The sequence below is a fragment of the Prinia subflava genome, chromosome 3, assembly GCF_021018805.1.
Source record: "Prinia subflava isolate CZ2003 ecotype Zambia chromosome 3, Cam_Psub_1.2, whole genome shotgun sequence".
NCBI classification, from domain to species: Eukaryota; Metazoa; Chordata; class Aves; order Passeriformes; family Cisticolidae; genus Prinia; species Prinia subflava.
In genome coordinates this window covers 43,531,574-43,549,878 of record NC_086249.1, presented here as the reverse complement: position 1 = coordinate 43,549,878, position 18,305 = coordinate 43,531,574, and the positions used below count along the sequence as shown (strand labels likewise).

Genomic DNA, 18,305 nt, shown 5'->3' with positions numbered 1-18,305 from the left:
TTTGCCCCTTTATTGACTCAGGCAGGATGCCACTAAAAATCATTAAGAGATCAGCTCTGTACTGTTGCTACTTTTGAAGCCACATGTTCTGGACAGTTTTCCACCCACCTTTTCATCTACCAGTTCAAACCACATCTATCCAAACTGGCTACAAGGATATCATGGCAAACCATGTAAAAGGCCTTGTCAAAGTTAAGGAGATCACTGCTCTCCTCTTGTCCACAGGCAGAGTCACCTCACCAAGGGGATCAGAGAGAGAATCACAAGGCTAACAGATAGAGAGAGAACTGGTGCTGAGATTAATAGGGAAAGCAAAAGCCACACACAAAAGCAAAAAATCCCAAGCCTATGAGCATACCACCCTGAGAACAGCCAATCTTGTCTGACCTCAGAAACTAATCAGGGTTGGGCCTGGTTAGTACTTGGATGGGAAACTGCCTGGGAATTAGGCTTTAGGCTTTTTACAAGGAATTAACTGACTGCCTCCTATGGGCAGGCATTCAGCCATCTCCAAGAGAGCAAGGCATAACAGTCACACATAATAGTCACTTGGGAAGCCACCACCCCAAACATCACCCCATTTCTTTTTCTTTCCCCCAGCTTCATATACTGAGCATGATGTCACATGGTCTGAAATATCCCTCTGGTCAGCCAGTCAATCTGTCCTGGCTGTGCGTCCTCGCAACCCCCCGTGCAACCCCAACCTGCTCTCCAGTGAGGCAGTACAAAAGGTAGAAAACGCCTTGGCTCTATGTAAGCCCTGTTCAGCAACTGCAAAAGCATCTCTATTAATCCTGTGTTCATCATAAATCTGAAACACAGACCCATACCAGCCACTGTGAAGAAAATTAACCCTACACCAGCCAAAACCAGTACAATGAGCAGGGGTATACATCCACTCCAGCACTCTAGTCATGCCAACTGTTTCTGTCTAATCGCAGTGAGATCACAGCTCTGCAGTCATGCATGGATTCCTGTTTCTTATGCTATGTGTACTCATGAACAGGCATCTGCAATGGGCTCCCAGACATGCTGCTTTCTCATGGAAACTGTGAGAGCTGCCTCCATTTTGCTGTCCCCTAGACACATACTCACTGTTCCCATGACTCTACTCCTCTTCTGGGTTTGGTCACTACAAACCAATGGAACCACTTTAAAACCTCCTCACCAGGCTTAGCAAATCTGTTGGCAAAGACACTCTTGCTCTAATTTGTCATTACTGCTCAGCAAAGCTCATTTAACAGAGAAGGTCCAAGAGCCCACAAAGGCTAAGGCCAAAGTGACACCAGCTGAACATTCAAGGTGTTGACCTGCAGGGCACATATGCTCCTACCCAAGCCCTTCCTTTCACTGTATGGATTTAGGAGGCCACTGCTGAGGCTTCCATGCCCTTGACTCTCCGTAAACACTCTTGATGAACTCCAGGCCACCCCTCACAATGGTGCCTATGTGGTTGGGCAACAAGAGGCATTAGGCCAAGGTCCAGATCAGCCTCAGCAGACTCTCTGCAATACTCACATCTGATTCCCCAGCAAGTGACAAACCTCTCAAATCATCCAGCCAAGACTGCAGACGGGCGCCTCCATCCCCCACAGGAAGGAGCCTTCAGCCATCATCACCCACGACTTCCTCCCACTGTCAAAAACTGTTCAGGATCATCTGTCTCCAACACCTCCCCTGACAGAGCTTGCTCTTCCTCATCTGTTACCATGGCACTATACCTATCCCATAAATGCACATCTGCAGGCAGAGAAGGAGCTGCCTTCTGTTGCCAGCATTCCCATTCTCCCCATCTTAGAAGTCTCTATACACCACTTATTCAAATGCAGCTTCCAGCCATCCCTCCTTCCATGCAATGTGCTCTACTCTCTGCAGAGACCCTGTCAATCTCCTGTTTCTATTCCCTATGGTTCTGCAACCTGCTCATCTCCTGCTGTCGCATCACCTGGCAGCTCTGAGGACAGCAAAACCCAACAGATGAAGCCACCATCATGTGCTGCCCCAGGCTCAGGGAAAAGTACCAGTCACTCCCTGCAACCCAACATCTGCCACATTATCCCTCTGGAGCTCTGCCTGGGCTAGTGTCCCATGTGCCAGGCACAGTTGCTCCAGCCAGGGTGGTAAAGCACGCTTTCAGGAGCATCACTGCACCCACTCCAGCTAAGAGTGCCGGGTGCCTTCTGCATGCCCTTGCATGCTGTTGCATTAACTCCTAAACCCTTGTCAGTCCACTCTATGTCACAACATTCTTGCAATGTTTTGCAATACTATGGCCAGCAATGTGGATGCAACAGAAAGAGGAAAGAAAAAAAAGAAGGCTTGACATAGAGCAAAATTATCATTATCTAAACCACTAAAGGTAGAATTCCTCCCTCCAAAACATCAAAAACCTTTTGCTCTTTGCATGCTACATAGTACAAGCACAGCGGCATTTAGCAGCATAGAAAGGCACATCTACTCCTACTCTTCTCCTAGACAGCACTTTGTCTCAAAGACACACCACAGATAGTCCTATGGCGTATGCCAGGAAAAGGCAGTTCTAAAATAATTATGCAGAGGATGTGTTCTCTTGCAAAACAACAAATAATCATTAAAGGGCCTCCTCTCTTTCCAAGTTGTTTCTTTTAATACTCATTATACAAGCAAATGAGAAAAGTGAAAAAGCTGAAGAAATGATATGGCATTATTCCCTGCCTGCAATTCTACTTCTCTGAAGATAAAAAGCACATGACTTTCTCTCTAGCCATTTGATTTCAGCTCCTTAGCTGAGTTCGGGTCAGAATTTTCTCACTGTAATAATGTGCTCTAGGTTGGCCCTGTTTGATCAAGGAGATTGGACCAGCTGACCCACTGTCATCTTTCCAATCCCTTCCAACCATATCCATTTCGTGAATAATTTCTGACCAAAAATTTGACACTGTTCTGCTGGATTCCTCTTTAAAACTTTCTACTTTTCAAACTTATGCCATTACCTACTAGTACACAAGAGGTGAAGTCTTTTGGGCAGATGTTCAGTATTACAAGGGATTTCAGAGACTGAAAAAGATCTAAATCAACACTTATCTGCTGAAGCCTGTCACATTGACTCAGGAAAGGGATATTCAGGCCTGTTCCCTATAAAAGTCCTCAATGGTAGCAAAATCATTTTCAAAGTAAACCTAATCTCCACGACTTGATCTATTTTAACAGATTAGGAGAACTTTCCAGCTCCCCAGATCTAGGGGCAGGTGACTGCCAAATAACTCCATTTCAGCACTGCACTCCAGCATGTACTGTGGAAGATGGAAAAAATCTTTGGTGTGTACTACAACAGCATCTCCATCCAAATTATCAGGAAGAGCAAGTTCAGCTGGATACAGCTTGTCAAGTTGCAGATAAAGCATTTTATTATCTCTCTGGATTGCTTCTGAATGAGCACTTATAAAGAAGGATGTTCTTGAGGGCTCCTTATTAAAATGCTCTTCCCAGAGCAGTCACACGTCCCACAGGGCCTCTTGTACAGCTCATCTAACACTTCACTGCGAGCTGCTCTCTGCCCAAGTGCCCTGTCCCCTGGGCCACAAGTTCTGCAGTTCCCTCACACTCTCATGACTACAGAAATTACAGGTCTGCAGCCTACCAAAAAGTGGGAATGCAGTAATTATGCTGCCTTTAGAGGAAGAATATTATTTGACTCAAGCTTTTTTCACCAGGTGACAGAAAACAGAACATGAAGGAACCTTCTGAGGTCAAACTCACCTCTCTTCCCAGGCAGCCTGACTGCAGTTGTAGAAGGAGGTAACACAGATAATCACCAGCCTTACTACAGCCATGGGACTATACAGCTATAGACAGCTGAAAGTATTTATTCCTACATAAGGACTGATCTAATTCACCCCCATTAAAGAACTGAAGATGTTCTTAATGCTGGTTGTGTCACACTAGGGAGCTGAAATCAAAGAGCAGATTTAGTCAATATGACATCTCTAACCATAAGTCTTCAGAAATTTTGATCCACATGAAAAACTATTACTGGAATCAAAATACTGTGTACAAGAGACAAGTCATTATTTAAAATGAAGACAAGTCTCCATCCAAATGCTGTAAGTTAACCCTGGTAGGTAGTTCAGCCCCACACAACCCTATTTACTCACACACTCCACTCCCAGTGGGAGTGGGGAGATAATCACAATGACAAAACAGGCAAAACTTGCTAGCTGAGATAAAGACATTAATAAGTGAAGCAAAAACTGAGTGTGCAAACTAAGTAAAACAAGGAATTAATTCACTACTTCCCATTGTCAGGCAGGCACCTAGTGATCCCCAGGAAAGCAGAACTTCATCCCATGCAACAGTGATTTGGAAAGCCAAACACCATATCTGTGAATGCCCCCTTTTACTCCTTCTTCCTCCCAGCCTCTACTGCTGAGCAAAATGTCGTATGGTCTGGGGTGTCCCTTTGGTCAGCCGAGCTGTCCCAGTGTGACCTCTCGCATCTTCTTGTGCACCCCAGCCTGCTCACTTGGTGGGGCAGTGTGAGAATGAGAACAGGCTTAGATACTGTGTGAGCATTGCTCAGCAGTAACTAAAACGCGGGTTGTCAACACTGGTTTGGTCACAGATCCAAAGCATAGCACCAGTGGAACAGCTAGAAAGAAAATTAACTCTATTCCAGACAAACCCAAGGCAGGAAGACAGAAAGATAATGACTAGTGAACTTCTCCATGAGCACACCCTCCTGAACAATTAACAAAAGCAACAGTGACAGATAGAGGGGTGTACTGTAGAGTAATGTATACAGAAACAAAAAGAATGTGTAACAGAGGCAAAGAGGGAAGGAAGAAGCATTTCATGAAGAGTAAATGAAAAGGCATGTAGAGCACAGAATTAGGACCACACACAGGACTTTACAGAGCAGCCAACCTTAGCAAATCAAGAGCATGTTATTCAGACACATAAAACCTTCAGCTCCAATGCTGTAGACTCATAACTGTTGTTGTAAGAGTGTTGCAATGCATTAACTTTTAAAAGCCTCAGCCATGTAGTTAGGAATAGTAAGTAGGACATCAAAAAGCAAATCAACAACAAACATTAAATAAAACAGCGTGCTGCTGCTGATGTTACTAATCACAGAATATATCACCTAATGAAGTTAGGTGACTCAAATGGTTTGAATTTAATCACTTCAAATCATTTGAATTATAAACTGCTAGATGTTTCCATGTCTGTATGAAAATACTATTAAAAACATAACAGCAAGATGTTGGAAGAGTATTCCAAGGCCTCTGGGGTCTTTAATATTATCAACCTTTCTAAGAGTAAACAAAAGACTAAAAAACAACTCACCTGATTGCCCGTTTCTGTCACTATTTCTTCCTTGGCAACTTCAGCCCGTTCCTTATTTCGGCAAACCAGATGAACCGTGCCACCTGGTGGATTGCAACAAGAAAAGCATTTGATAATTAATTACTTACTGCATTTGGGGGCCACATCAGCATTTTAATTAGATGAGATACTGGATATAAGAAAAAAGCTGGAGTATTTCTGCTCTGGTTCCTGTGAAGGCAGGCAGGGGTATCACACAAGGCTATGTGTATGGACAAGGCCACTGCACTAAGTACTGTGCTCAAACCATTTCTGTCAAGTCTGTACATCATGTTTAGTGGGTGAAATACCAGAGCTAAATGGGAAATAGAAGCTAAGGCATCTGTATCATAGATGTTTTTTTCATATATGCCTTAGGAAGGTCAGTAAAGGGCTTAAACAACTCAAGTGACTAGAATTACTCTGTGTAAAGGAAATAAAAGTACCAGATATCAGAATTCTCAGCAGTGGGAGATATGACAAGGACTACGGTCTCAATTGCAGCTTGGAAGGTTCAAGTCATCTGAATTATTTTTCATCAGAAACATAATTTGCAGTAGTCTTCTCCACAGACCAGGCTTTCTCAAGAGGATGCATAATTTGCACCCTTATGAGTATCAGAGACAGCAATGACTAGTTTGATGTACCGTTGCCAATAGTCCTGCTTCAAGTGAGATGCTGGACAAGGTGACCTCTAGAGGTCTTTTCCAACCAATTTTTCCATGAAAGGAAGACACAAGGCAAGGCTCTTCTCAGAGACCTGGACACTTAACACAGTTTCATCACTTAGCCATATTAAAGAAAGCCTTCAAACACAAGACTAAGGTACAGCTAAGCAATTTTTTTTTCTTCATATTCTCTGATTGTTAAAATCATGTGTTAATTTCAGTCATAGGAATACTCATACTCTTTACTTTTGCCTGGTTTTAAAGGTGTTTTAGGGATTGCTAGTAGTCCACTTCTGGAAAGCTCAAGGAATTAATCCCCAATAGAAACAACAACTGTGTCAGGTCACAGTTTTAGTGCCCAGAACCCAAATGCAAAACACCAAGTCTACCTCGGGATGATACAGTCACACACTGCACAGCCCCGTCTGGGGTCTGACAATGAAACCTTTCGTCTACAAGAGAGGTTTTTCCACTGAGCACCAGGACAGGGGGGAGCTTTAGGCGTGACTGATACGCTAGGAAAGAATTGAAATATATGTTCTTTGGTAAAGATTGAAACTATTTGAACTTAACACATGGGAATAGTCAAAGTAGTTGGAAGAAGACTGTTTCAAGCTGGAAGTGCAGTTCACAAAACAGGGGAAAGCCGAAATCCAAATATCCATAAGACACCAATTCAGAGAAAAGCTGAACTCGGACTACAGAAATTGTCAGCAAGATCATTGTTATTTAGAACTACCCAAGTGCTTGAAGGCAAAGCCAACACAGCTTGATTATTCTTCTGCTGAGTTGAAATTCCTTATTTTCTTCTCATGGCATACTTGAAGAGATTCAACTAGAAGCCTGAGCCCCAACAGCTAACACTGAGTTTCAAAGTGAGATATTCAAGGATGGGACCAGGGAATCACTTTAACTTTTTATGACCAGCAATGCCCATACAACATATCAGACATGCAGTCTGAGCCCAAGGTTGTTCTGCTAAACATGGTGATCAAATCCCATACAGATCCAGCCAGCTTTCCATCTTGCAAAACCTGGTAGAGATATCCATTTGTGAGCAAAACAGTCACCTGATAAAGTAATACTTACATAAAGTAATTATATACAATAGCAGTAGTAGGAACCTGTAATCAATCACATGGTGGCACAGATACAGATCTTTAACCCAAAGACTCTTTGATGCTAACAGTTTTGAATTAGTTTCATTTAACCGAGTTGCCACTTTCCTTCATAAGACAGTTACGAAACCTAAGCACACAAAGAAAGAAAAGAGCCACAAGCTCCTCCCTTTCATTCCACGTGCCAGAACTCCTATCGCTCTTGCACAACAGGAATTATTTTGTCAACTGTGTAAGGGATTAGGTTTATCCTTCAGCAGCAGCTAGGCCCAGCTCATACCATGTCCTTGAGTAAAGAGAACAACATAAAAAAATAATTACATGTAACCAGTCAAAGGACACGAACTCCAGGATATTATCATTAAGATCAAGAATAGCCATCTTGTTTTTTCTTTTAATGTTCTCCCATACGTTTGCAGATTCCTCAGTTCAAACTCAGTCAGGCTGCTACTTGTACTGAATTAGCCTTAAACAGACACTGATCCATCACCAACATCCATAGATGCCACTATAACACAGATAGTTCTGGTAAACATGCACTTGAAAAACAATTTGCAGATCCTCTCTGCTAACTGGGTTTCCTTATCCCAGTTCACTGCCCTGATTGTGCTTAAACCTCTAACCCAGACCAAGAGCCCTTGAAATGACCCCACATCCCAGGGATTTGTGTTTGTGTGTAGGTGCTGGAAGGCCAAACCCGCCTCCTTCCATCCTTCTCATCCTCCTGGGAGCTCCATGGTCGCCCTGCTCACCTCTCCTCGCTATCTCCTTGGCCGTGGCCTTGCCAATGCCACTGTTTGCACCAGTGACCAGGAAGGATCTTCCAGCCACATCCACCTCCACATCAGCCGGGTTGAAGCGCTTGGAAGCAGACTCGTAACCACCTCTGAACAAACCATGAGACACCTGTGAGAAACTGGAGGAGAGCCCTTCCAAAATAAACACACATGTGGGTGGAAAAGCACTTTCCCCTTAGAGTTCAGCAGCCAGTGATTGCCCTGTTTACTCTCCGTACCCACAAATACCAGGGACACTGCGATCAGCAATGTATCGTAGAATCATTAAGGCTGAGAAAAAGTCTTTAAGATCATCAAGTCCAACCACCAACCCACCACCACCACCACGTTCACTTCCTCAAGTGCCGTATCGAGATGTTTCATCACTTCCAGGGATGGTGTCCGCATCACTTCCCCGGGCAGGCCGTTCCAGTGCTTTGCAATGAAAGCGACAACCCGCGGTGGCGTTTGGCCCCGAGACACGCAGCCCTGGCCTCGGCCCTCGGGGGGCGGCCCGGCCGGAGCCCCAGGGCCTCACCGAGCGGGGCTGGAACCTGGCAGCCGCCCACACCATTACCAAACCACCACGGCCTGGCCGCGGGTAAGCGCCGCGGGCAGACAGGAACGCCCGGCCCGGGCGCTGCGCCCGCCCCACGCCTCCTCCCGGGCCCCGGGCGGCCGCCGCCCGTACCTCGTGTACTCCCGCAGCCCCTTCACGAACCACACCGTGTTGCGGTACCAGGACATGGCGCTGCTGCCGCCGCCGCCCCCGCAGCTGTGCCGGCCCCGCCTCTGCCCTTACATAAGGCGCCCGGCCAGCCCTGCCGCGTTAGGAAGGGCTGAGGGGCGGCCCCGCTGGGCCCGGCCCGGCCGCGCCGGAGGCAGCGCAGCGAGGGTGGCACTGCGGGTAGTGGTGCCGCCTCCCTCCTCAGCAGCCGTCCGTGGGCCGGTTCTTTTTATCCTTTCTGTTTTCTCCCCTTCTTCATTAGCCACGAAAGATAGTTGTAGCCAGCCCCTACCTCGCTGCAGGCGGCTGTGCCTGGCGAAGGTGGTGGCAGATGAATGGGGAATTTCCCAGGGCTGCAGCTTGGGGCGGATGCTGTTGCCAGCCGAGCCGGCACAGCAAACAGGGTGTTGTGTTTTGGGAACGGGGAGCAGCGCTACAGGAGCTAGGCCTGCGTCCTCTGCCCGTCTCTGCTCCCAGAGAAACACAGAAAATGACGTCCTGCACATGAAGTAGCATTTTAATAACAAATCCATTAAACACCTACCGGTAGAGCGAAGTATTCCAGTAAGGAAAGGGTACATGTAAGGAGAGTGAAATGCAAAATGTTTTCAATTTTACGCTCTTTGGACCTGTGAAGCCCAAGAGAAGCACTTGGAGTTGCACATCTGGACAGTCCATGCTAGCTGTAAGGAAATTGTCATTATAGGTATAATTATACTTTTAATTATACAAAAGGTCTATGCTTAGAAAGTTCAGTGTGCAAGTTGCATATATGAATGTATTTTATGGGGTATTCAGCACCACATACAAAGAAGCTCCTTTGGGAACCCTGTCTAAGTTTTCAACAGCTTAAGTTACCTAATTTCAATAGCCCAGATAGTGGAGAAATGGGAATAGTCTCTCTTTTTTGATTCTGTATTATAGCCTGATACTTCTGTTTCTAAATCTCTAAATCTCTTTGCTCTGGCAAAGGCCTTGTACTAAGGTCTTCCACTTTCCCAGCACGATGTGTGAGTATTAGGCTCATACAAAAGGCACCTCCCAACACGAAGTTACACATTTTGAACTGTGCCCTTCCTGCTTGTACTGTACATTGCCTGTGAAGTAACAGTTCCCAGAGGGGAAAGAGACACATTTTACAGTGATATTTTCTTCCATGCAGAGGCCATCCAGCTACATGTTGTACCTTTTCATGAAATCTAAAAATGCTTGTTCTTAAAACAATTGAAAGACTATTAAAAATGTAAATACAGTAAGACAGATTGTGCTTTACTCCCTTGTCATTTCTGTGTTTATCCTATTTATTTCTTGAGAACTATGATTATGGCTTAGTACAAGCAAAATGGGATGATGGCTCTGATGTGTTTGTAGTTTCACCCTGTGTTCTCATAAATTGGGAAGTTCATCCCTGCAGTCTGCCAGCCTCTGAAAGTAAATGGGGTGCATGCAGATACAGAGAATTCCTCACAGGCTGAACCATTTGGATGAGCATGATGCTGGATGCTGCAGCCCTGAGGTGCTAACCAATGTGAGCATGCCTGGCAGAAGCTGTCCATGAGTCAGACACAAAAAGAGATTATGGCAGGCAGAGAATGAGAGCAGCTCATAATATTTTGGGGGTTAAGCAGTAATGGCAATTATGGCGTATTACTCATATAGAGATTACAGAAGGTGTTTGAATGTAATGTTGGCTACCAGTGTCATCCTGATAGATACACAATTTTCTCAGAGAATATTATATAAATACTGCAGTGCCCCTACTGTGATGTTAGCTGTACCCTTTTAACAAATGGCATTTTAAGGAGATTTTGTAAGTGCCCAGAAATGATGCCCTTGCCAGGTTACACCAATCCCAGAGCACATTCAGCTGTGAGATTTCTGCTTAGAAACACTTGCTTTTTCTGTACTGAGGGGCTAGGCTTGCACCCAGGAATGAACTGTCACAGCACTCTGTCTGTCTGAGCAGCTTCACAGAATCAATCCTGAAGGCTGGGAGCGACCTCCAAGATCATACAGTCCAACCTTCACATCAAAAGCGAGCTGTTGCACGCTGTCCCAGCACCACCTAGATGTTTCTGTTGCCTCATTTCATCCCCTGTGGTGTTTTGCTTCTGTACTATTGTTCCAGAGGCAGGAGGCCGCAGAGATTGTGTAAGTGCTCTCTGCTTACCCAGCCAGCACGGTGATGAAGGGTTGTGCAAGAGAAAGGCAAGATGAACTGTTGCAAGGGCTGGGTGCTGCTAATGAAGGGCCTACATCTCAGTATTCTCACAGGCAAAATTTCTGCCCACTTCAAAGGTTTTGACCCCATATCTTGCCTTCTATACTGAATTCTAAGGTGATACATCTTGTTAGCTGAATTAGAACCTATTCTAGAGCTTTGGAAATTCGAAAAGTTATAGCTTCTGCTTTCTTTCTGGACTGCTAGTAGCTTAGCAATTAACTCCAACAGGACACTTCTCTGAACATGAGGGATGTTTTTCGACAAACAATTCTTCTCATGGATTGGCATCCTACATCTCAGACCCCTATCACAGCCAGAAACTGGTATATTTGTGTCATATATAGCTGAAAGTGAGAGAGCCAGAGTCTCTTGAGCTCCTAATATTTCCCTTATTTGAGCACAGAACAAAATGGCTTCACCCAGGCTAATAAACACAACTCAGTGTTTACCCCTTATAAAACATATCCAAGTTAATTCTTAGCCTATATCTATGCAATCAAATACTCCATTGCATATTCCCAGGCCCTGATCCACTTATTGCCCATAGGAAATGATTGTTGATGCCCAGGTCACAGTAGGTATTAAGCAGATACTTCTTTCCAAAACAAGCTCAGATATCATCAGGGCAATAGTTTGCTCAAAGGGCAGTTTGTTCCCAAACACTACAGGTGAGGGTACACCAGGGTTAACGCTGCACAGCCTTGGCACTGGTGGTCCTGCATTCTGGAGCGTGCATTTACCAGTGTACAGATAGCCCCCAAGTCTGTTATACAAGCCCTCCGTGACTGCAGGTAATCCTCCAAGCACATAAAAATTCTGGAGTGTTGTGGCTGTGAGTCTCCAGACATTAGGATTTTTCATGGAGTAATGAGTTGAGAATCTCAATTTTCTTAAAACACAAGAACTGGTGAAAAATACCTCTCTGGCACTCAGCTGGGCTAACATGAAAAACACACCTTAGACTTGATCTGTCTTTGTACCTGTCAAATAGCAAGGAGTTTTAAACAAAGTTTTAATTACTTCCAGCAAAAAGGAAAGTTGAAAATGCTGGTTGCTGTTAAGGGCTGTGCATTTCAGCGTGTTTCATATTTTCTTCCCAGAGGACAAATCTAAAAGTGGAGTACTCAAGAGCTGAAAAGCAATTATATATTTTACAAGATGTTTAAAACAACTTCAAGGCCGTTTTGCCCACTTTTTTTTTTTTTTTTTTTTTTTTTTTTTTTTTTTTTTTTTTTTTTTTTGTGAGAGGCTAAGATCTTGGTCTTGCGGACAACTGGCTCCTTTGCTTGCTTCCTTCCAGAGATCTGGTAGGCTGTTGTGCATTCCCTCCTTTCCTTGCAGTTACTAATTTTCTAATTAAGTCTCTGTGCCTGCCCCCATTAAATCAATCAGAACTGATGCAGTTCCCACTGATTGCAGTGGCAACAGGCACAGGCTTTAAGGGCCAGGTTTGCAGGAAAGCTCAGCATCTATAACTGGGACTAGGTTTCCGAAGGAAGTGGCAACTGTGTGCAAGCCACTGCTGTGGGAGCTGCTCCCAACCCTGTTTTTACCACGCTGGCCACAGCTCTGGATGTAGAACACTTGAAAACTCTGCTTTAGGAGCTTGCACAGCCCCAGTCAGTGTAATAGCAATCAAGAGCTGTCAGCAGCTGGGGGAGAGGCAGTAGACACTTGTCCTATTGTCTGGATGAAGCAGAGGGTTTCATGACTGGTTGAAGAGGAATCTAAAATCCATGAGGTCTCAGGGACATGTCTGAAGTTTATGGTAGTAGCAGGGTGAGAGAAGCAAAAGCTGCTCATCCTGAATGCAGGGAGGGGTTGAAGTTCTGACCTGTGTTGTGTTTTTGTGAACAGTAGGGTGTTTTCTTTGTTGTGTACCCAATTCATCAGCAAGTTTGCCAGCTGCTGTCATCAGCAGTGTTGTTTCCAGTGAAGAGTCAGACCAAATAGCCTTTTATTATTGAGGAACAAGAGTGGCAGTATGTCATCAGATCTATCACTCATTGCTCAGGGGCCAGTAAAAGGACTCTCATGCTTTGCTTTATCAGAAGTATAGGTTTGCTTTATTAACTGCTGAGAGCCCTGGTCTCAGGGGCCTGCAGGGCTTCCCAGGGTTAGACATGTCCTGGAGAAGAGAGGGACTGCTTAGTGTCCTCCCAAAGTGGAAAGAATTGGCTGAGAGCCATCCTGCTGCTTAGTTAATCTCCTATATATCAAGTAATTTGTGCAAGCTGAGGTGTAAATAATTGTTTTATAAATAATAAGATGGCTTAGGATATTTTAAAAATAATAAAACAAAAAGTTATAGTTGATATGCATCCAAGAAAATAATTTTTTTTAGTCAGTAAAAGACATTTTTGTGATTCCCTTGACTGAAAAATTCTTCGTGTCCTTACAGTAAACATACTTGAATGCATGCATACATGTTGGTTGCTAGGCTGTGGCAGTAATGCAGTTATTTATTGCTACTAACATTTTCTTCAGCTACCTGTTTTTCTTCTTACTGTTCTTCTACTGTGTCTTGCTGTTCTTACTACCAGCTTTTGGACAGGAATGCTTACAGGCTTATTGGCTCAGGTGAGTCCTGATACACTTTATTCTTCTGCAAATCTTACTGCTTATTAGCATTTTATTCCAGCCCAGTTGTTACCAAATTGCAGATATTATCTAGTAGAATGTATCCTCCAGGAGGTATCTACAAGCAGAGGAACACACACACCTGCTTACATGGTTGCTTTTTTGTGCAAATGCCAAAGGACTAGTCTGAAGTTTTGTGTCTTCAAGCAGTTCCTGTGCTGTTGTAACAAAACCTGCAGAGATCAGTGAAATTTATCCATGCTAAGCTGTGGAGCCAAACCTTCCCATGCAAATAATCACCAGACGTGTGTACTTAAAGTCTTATTTCACCTGGACAAGTTTTTAAAAAAACCCAAGTTCAGAAAAAATACTGAAGCAACTCTTTGGTTTTGATGCATTCTGAAAATAAATAGTATTTGTTATGAAATACTATTGTGAAATCCATGCAGAAGTAGAATAGCAGTACAAAAGTAAAAAGTGATAATAAAAAGGTGTTGTCTGTAGCAGCTCGTGAATAACAGTGAATAGTGGATTTTTTTTCTGCACTGTTTGTAACCTGTATAGTCATTTCATATTACACTGAAAGGCTATTTTTTTTCAAAAGGACTGAGAATCAAATCCATAATATATAATTGAAAAGGACATTAAAGATCATGTAGTTCAAACCCCCCTGGTGTGGGCAGGGACACGTTTCACTAGACCAGGTTTTACCATACAACTTGTCCTTAAACACCTCCAGGGATGGGGCACCCACAACTTCTCTGGGCAACCTGTGCCAGTGCCTGACTACTCTTACACTAAGGAATTTTTCCCTGTTTTCTAACCTAAACCTCTCTTTCAGTTTGAAGCCATTCCTCATTCTCCTGTCACTACTTACTCTTGTAAAAAGTCCCTCTCCATCTTTTTTGTAGGCTCCCTTCCACATGCAGGTACCTAACTCTCCTGGGCATCAAGAGGACCTTGTGAATAAAATATTTCTTGTAGGTTGATTTGCAGGCCCACAGTTTGCATCTCTCACATTTGAGCTGCTTACTGCAGCATGGGGAAAGGAATCATGGGTTCTTCCTTTGCTTGAGTATTACTAATCATACAGAAGAGTCAGTATGGCTGAGATTCAAATCTGTGGGCGAAATCAGTCTCTGATATAACTATTCATCTCAGTGAAATTGCAGCAGGCTTGATTAAAATTATCATGACTGGTAAAGTACCTTAATTTTTAGACTGCAGTCACATAGGCTTATGCACTTACACTCATTTTTATTCAAATGAGACATTTGGTAGAAATTCAGTGTTACAAACACATATACATGATTTCTCAGAATTTCATACAATTTGTTCAGAAATCTTGCAATATAACATTGTTCTTTTCAGCAGTTTCATTGTACTATGCAATATCAGATGGCATTTGCCAGCCTTTTTTATTTTCCCTCAAGTACTATATTTTCTAAAAGCGTTTTCTGTTTCCTCCTATGGCTAATACCTGTGGGACTTGCATCTACTCCAGCAGTGATCAGAAAGCTGAAGAAACCTATGCCAACAAGCAACACTTTAAAATTGCAGTCCTGATGTAACAATCCTTTCTGTGTTATATTTAGAACATGCAAGGGTCCTTGTTGTGATGCAAAGTCCCTATCAGCTATAATTTGGAGAAGATTAATTATCTGAGAAAAGATTCAAGAAAACTTACAAAAACTGGTCTAGTTTAAAATGTTGTACAATATATATGAGTTATCATCATTTTAATCTTTGTAGCCCTTTCCCTGTAAAGTCAAAGCATTTAGGATCCTTTACACCAACCATTCCTATTTCAGGATCTGGGACATTTGAAACAGCTCTTGGCATAAAGAAGAAGAAGCTATTCCAGGTTTGTTTTTTTTTTCTACACAGTTACCTTGTAGTTTTAAAGTCTGATGTCTTGGGACCTCATAAAGCTCAGAGCAAGTGCTCTGTGAGAGAAATCATCTTCACTGACAGCACAGTGTCGATTTCCAGTCCTGAGAAGATAAGGTCTGTGATATGTCTGATGCTCTTCTTTTCTCTTTCCTTTGGGCCAGCAGGTAGGAGCTGTCTGTGTTCAGCATTTGGACTGAAGGCTTGCTTGTCTGTCTGCTTCTTCTAAAATAGCTGTGGAAAGCTTCTCTCTAGAGCTTTGGAATCTTATGCCTATTGCTAAAGAAGGTGGAGTAGTGGGAGGACAAATATACTGTGGGCAATAAACTGTACTAAGTGTAATTTATTTCATGGCTCCTGACAGTGCACTTTTATGTATGTGTATAGAGTCAGTGTGTGCATACAGAATTGGCTTTGGGTCTTCATAATATTAGATTTCTGTCGTACTCACAACTAGCAGTGAGCAGACTATCTAATCCATTGAAATAATGTATATGTTTTTCCTTTAAATACTGGAAATAGACCTTTCTTTCTCAAGAAGGGGAGATGATTTAACTGAAACAGAGCTGGTTTCCTGCATTGTAGTCAACATTGAGTACATAATAATTAGCTTAAGGGTATATTTTGTTCAGGTTTTCAGTAGACATTTATATTACTGTGGGAAGAAAATGAACATTTTCAATTTGTAATTTTAGTCTAGTGGCAAAATTCAAATTAAACAGTTTAAGGTGTAGACTGTATTTTCAGCTGCTTGACCTTTGGGCTGTAATGATTTAATTCCTTGCTGAGGAGCCACGCCTACTTCTGGAGCAGGGACTGGGCATTTGTCTGGGACACCATTAGTTTGAGGCAGTTCCAAATGCTGCTGCTTGCAAGTTAAGGTGCTGTGGCCCATGTATATGTTCATAGCATATTCATTGCCCCTAAATGAGAGAAAGTTTCTTCAGTTCCTTCATTTAGGTTTGAGTGCTTCATTTAGCTACTGGGGCAACTTGAGAGAAACCATGCAGCTGCTGGTGGGTCAGAAGAGTCACTGTGACTCTGGTGTATCTAACCACATGCTCAAACCAGGTGTCCCTGCTCCAGTCCTGCAAGATTCCAGTCTGTTGAAAGTGCAGAAGATGTGCATAGATCCCTTTGGGCACAGAATTGATGGCTCCAACAGTTTTGGAGGTGTTGATATTCTCACTTGTATGTGCCATAGCATATTGATGTACACAAGGTAAAAGTAAATACTATCAATGCAGAATTTTTCTCTCTTGGTTGTAGCAAAGTGTTTTGTTTTCTCTTATAACTTCAGAATATTTCACAAATGTGTTTTTCCTCATTCATACCACCTCTATAATTTTGTGTTCGTACCAACTGGACACTAGCACAGTGACTTGGCAGCACTTTCCCAGGTGGAATGTGGATGCACTGGGTTCTCATATCTGAAGAATTAATCCTCCATGTCAGACTGTAGAGAATCAGTCAGTCTTAGCCTCCTGTGAATGAGGCATAGGCTTCAGGTTTACTGTTGTGTGGCTGAAGTTTGGCAAATCATTGCACATCTGCTGAGCTGCCATAACCATGCTCTCAAAAGCACACAGCGAACACAAGGCAATGTCACCTTACATCTCTTCTCCTTTGGGCTGAACTAAAATCTCCTCTTACTTGCTCCAATAGGAGGACATCATCACGTGCTGTGAGGTCACTGGAATCAATGCAGACTTAAATCAGGAATATTAGTCCTTAATTCCTGGTGATTAAGAATGATTCGAGGCATATTTTGCAAGAACAGGGAAGTTTGTAGTGGAGCCCTGTGGGTGGAGCTACTTTCTTTTAAATTTCTTTTGCATTATCAACTGAGTATAATTTTCAACTGAGTTTTATGCCTGTTCCAAGCTTCTGGGTAAAGTTTCTGTGTAATGACAAAGAGCTGCTTTGTTACATTTGAGTGATGGATGGAGTTATGCCTTCTGATAGGCAATTTCTTAAACTTTTTGGGTTCTTAACAAATGAAAGATGCTCTCCACTGAAGGTGAAATCCTGTAGATCAGTTCAGAACTGAACCTTGAAATCCAGAAGCCCAAGTAGTGAGCCATTGTAGTGTTGGTAGTAGGAAAAAGAAATCCGTGAGTTTTAGCAGACAAAATACACAAAAACACACATCTTTTTCCTGTGCCTTGGGCAAACCTCATTTAGAGGGCAGCCCCTCCATTTTGACCACATTAACATAAGTGCATAAGAGCAAAAGCAGAAGGAGCACTTTTACACTGCTTTCATCAACACATGAAAAAACAATCTACCAGGACCACTTCTGGGGTTGTTCCATTACATGTCACAAAAAAATTGTCTGTGTGCATGCTGGTGCTTTTTATACTGCTGCTGCTGACTAAAAAGCTGTTTGCATTACATCTGTCCATTAAGTACAGATTTCCATATGTACAGCACCAATGTTAACAAATCGACTGTACTCTCACACCACAACCAGAGAACTTCTGTAGTGAACACATCTGCCTGAAATTCTCACATCCCCACCCATGTCTTATTGTTGTGGCTTTTATTCAAAATGCCAAGGTAATGTCATCAGTTTTTCTATGAATTTGGTCACAATGGTTTGACAGTCATCTTTGTGTTATTGTTGTACTGATGAATAACTGCTGTAGAAAAAGTGTATTCCCTGATGGGGGAATGCTGAGCCCTGGTTGAAGCACCAATCCGGCACTGAATAGCTCAGTTCCTTGTTCTGCCAGAGACTTGCAAGGCAGACTTGGCTCAGTTTGGATGTGTTGGATATATATGGATGTATTCATACTGTCTGGTTTAGCCACAAAGTTAGATATAGATGCTCCCTAGTCCAAGTTAGGAAGAGACCTGAGGGCCGTATTCAGGCTGCCTTTTCTACGTGCTCGTATTGCTATCACAGCTCCTTACAGGCCAGTCTGACAGTGGCCAGAATAGCTCTGTAGTGAGCATCTCAGTTACTGTCAGAGTCCA

General features: G+C 43.2%; 1 protein-coding gene and 1 long non-coding RNA gene across 4 annotated transcripts in view; one reads left to right on the top strand and one right to left on the bottom strand.

Moving 5' to 3' along the window:
* Positions 1-8,941, bottom strand: part of DHRS12 (dehydrogenase/reductase 12) — a 29,241-nt gene extending 20,300 nt beyond the window's left edge. The window contains exons 1-3 of one of the 3 annotated variants that reach the window (XM_063392037.1): positions 8,597-8,941; positions 7,882-8,045; positions 5,326-5,408 (exon numbers count right to left, since the gene is read on the bottom strand). In XM_063392037.1, the coding sequence (XP_063248107.1) occupies positions 5,326-5,408; positions 7,882-8,045; positions 8,597-8,652 (303 nt within the window). In that variant the 5' untranslated portion in view covers positions 8,653-8,941. The remainder of the gene's footprint in view (positions 1-5,325; positions 5,409-7,881; positions 8,046-8,596) is intronic. The other 2 variants (XM_063392038.1, XM_063392039.1) reach the window with 2 other exon arrangements.
* Positions 8,942-13,346: 4,405 nt separating this feature from the next.
* Positions 13,347-18,305, top strand: part of LOC134547898 (uncharacterized) — a 34,064-nt gene continuing 29,105 nt past the window's right edge. The window contains exons 1-2 of the long non-coding RNA XR_010079644.1: positions 13,347-13,436; positions 15,248-15,300. This is a non-coding gene — a long non-coding RNA (uncharacterized LOC134547898). The remainder of the gene's footprint in view (positions 13,437-15,247; positions 15,301-18,305) is intronic.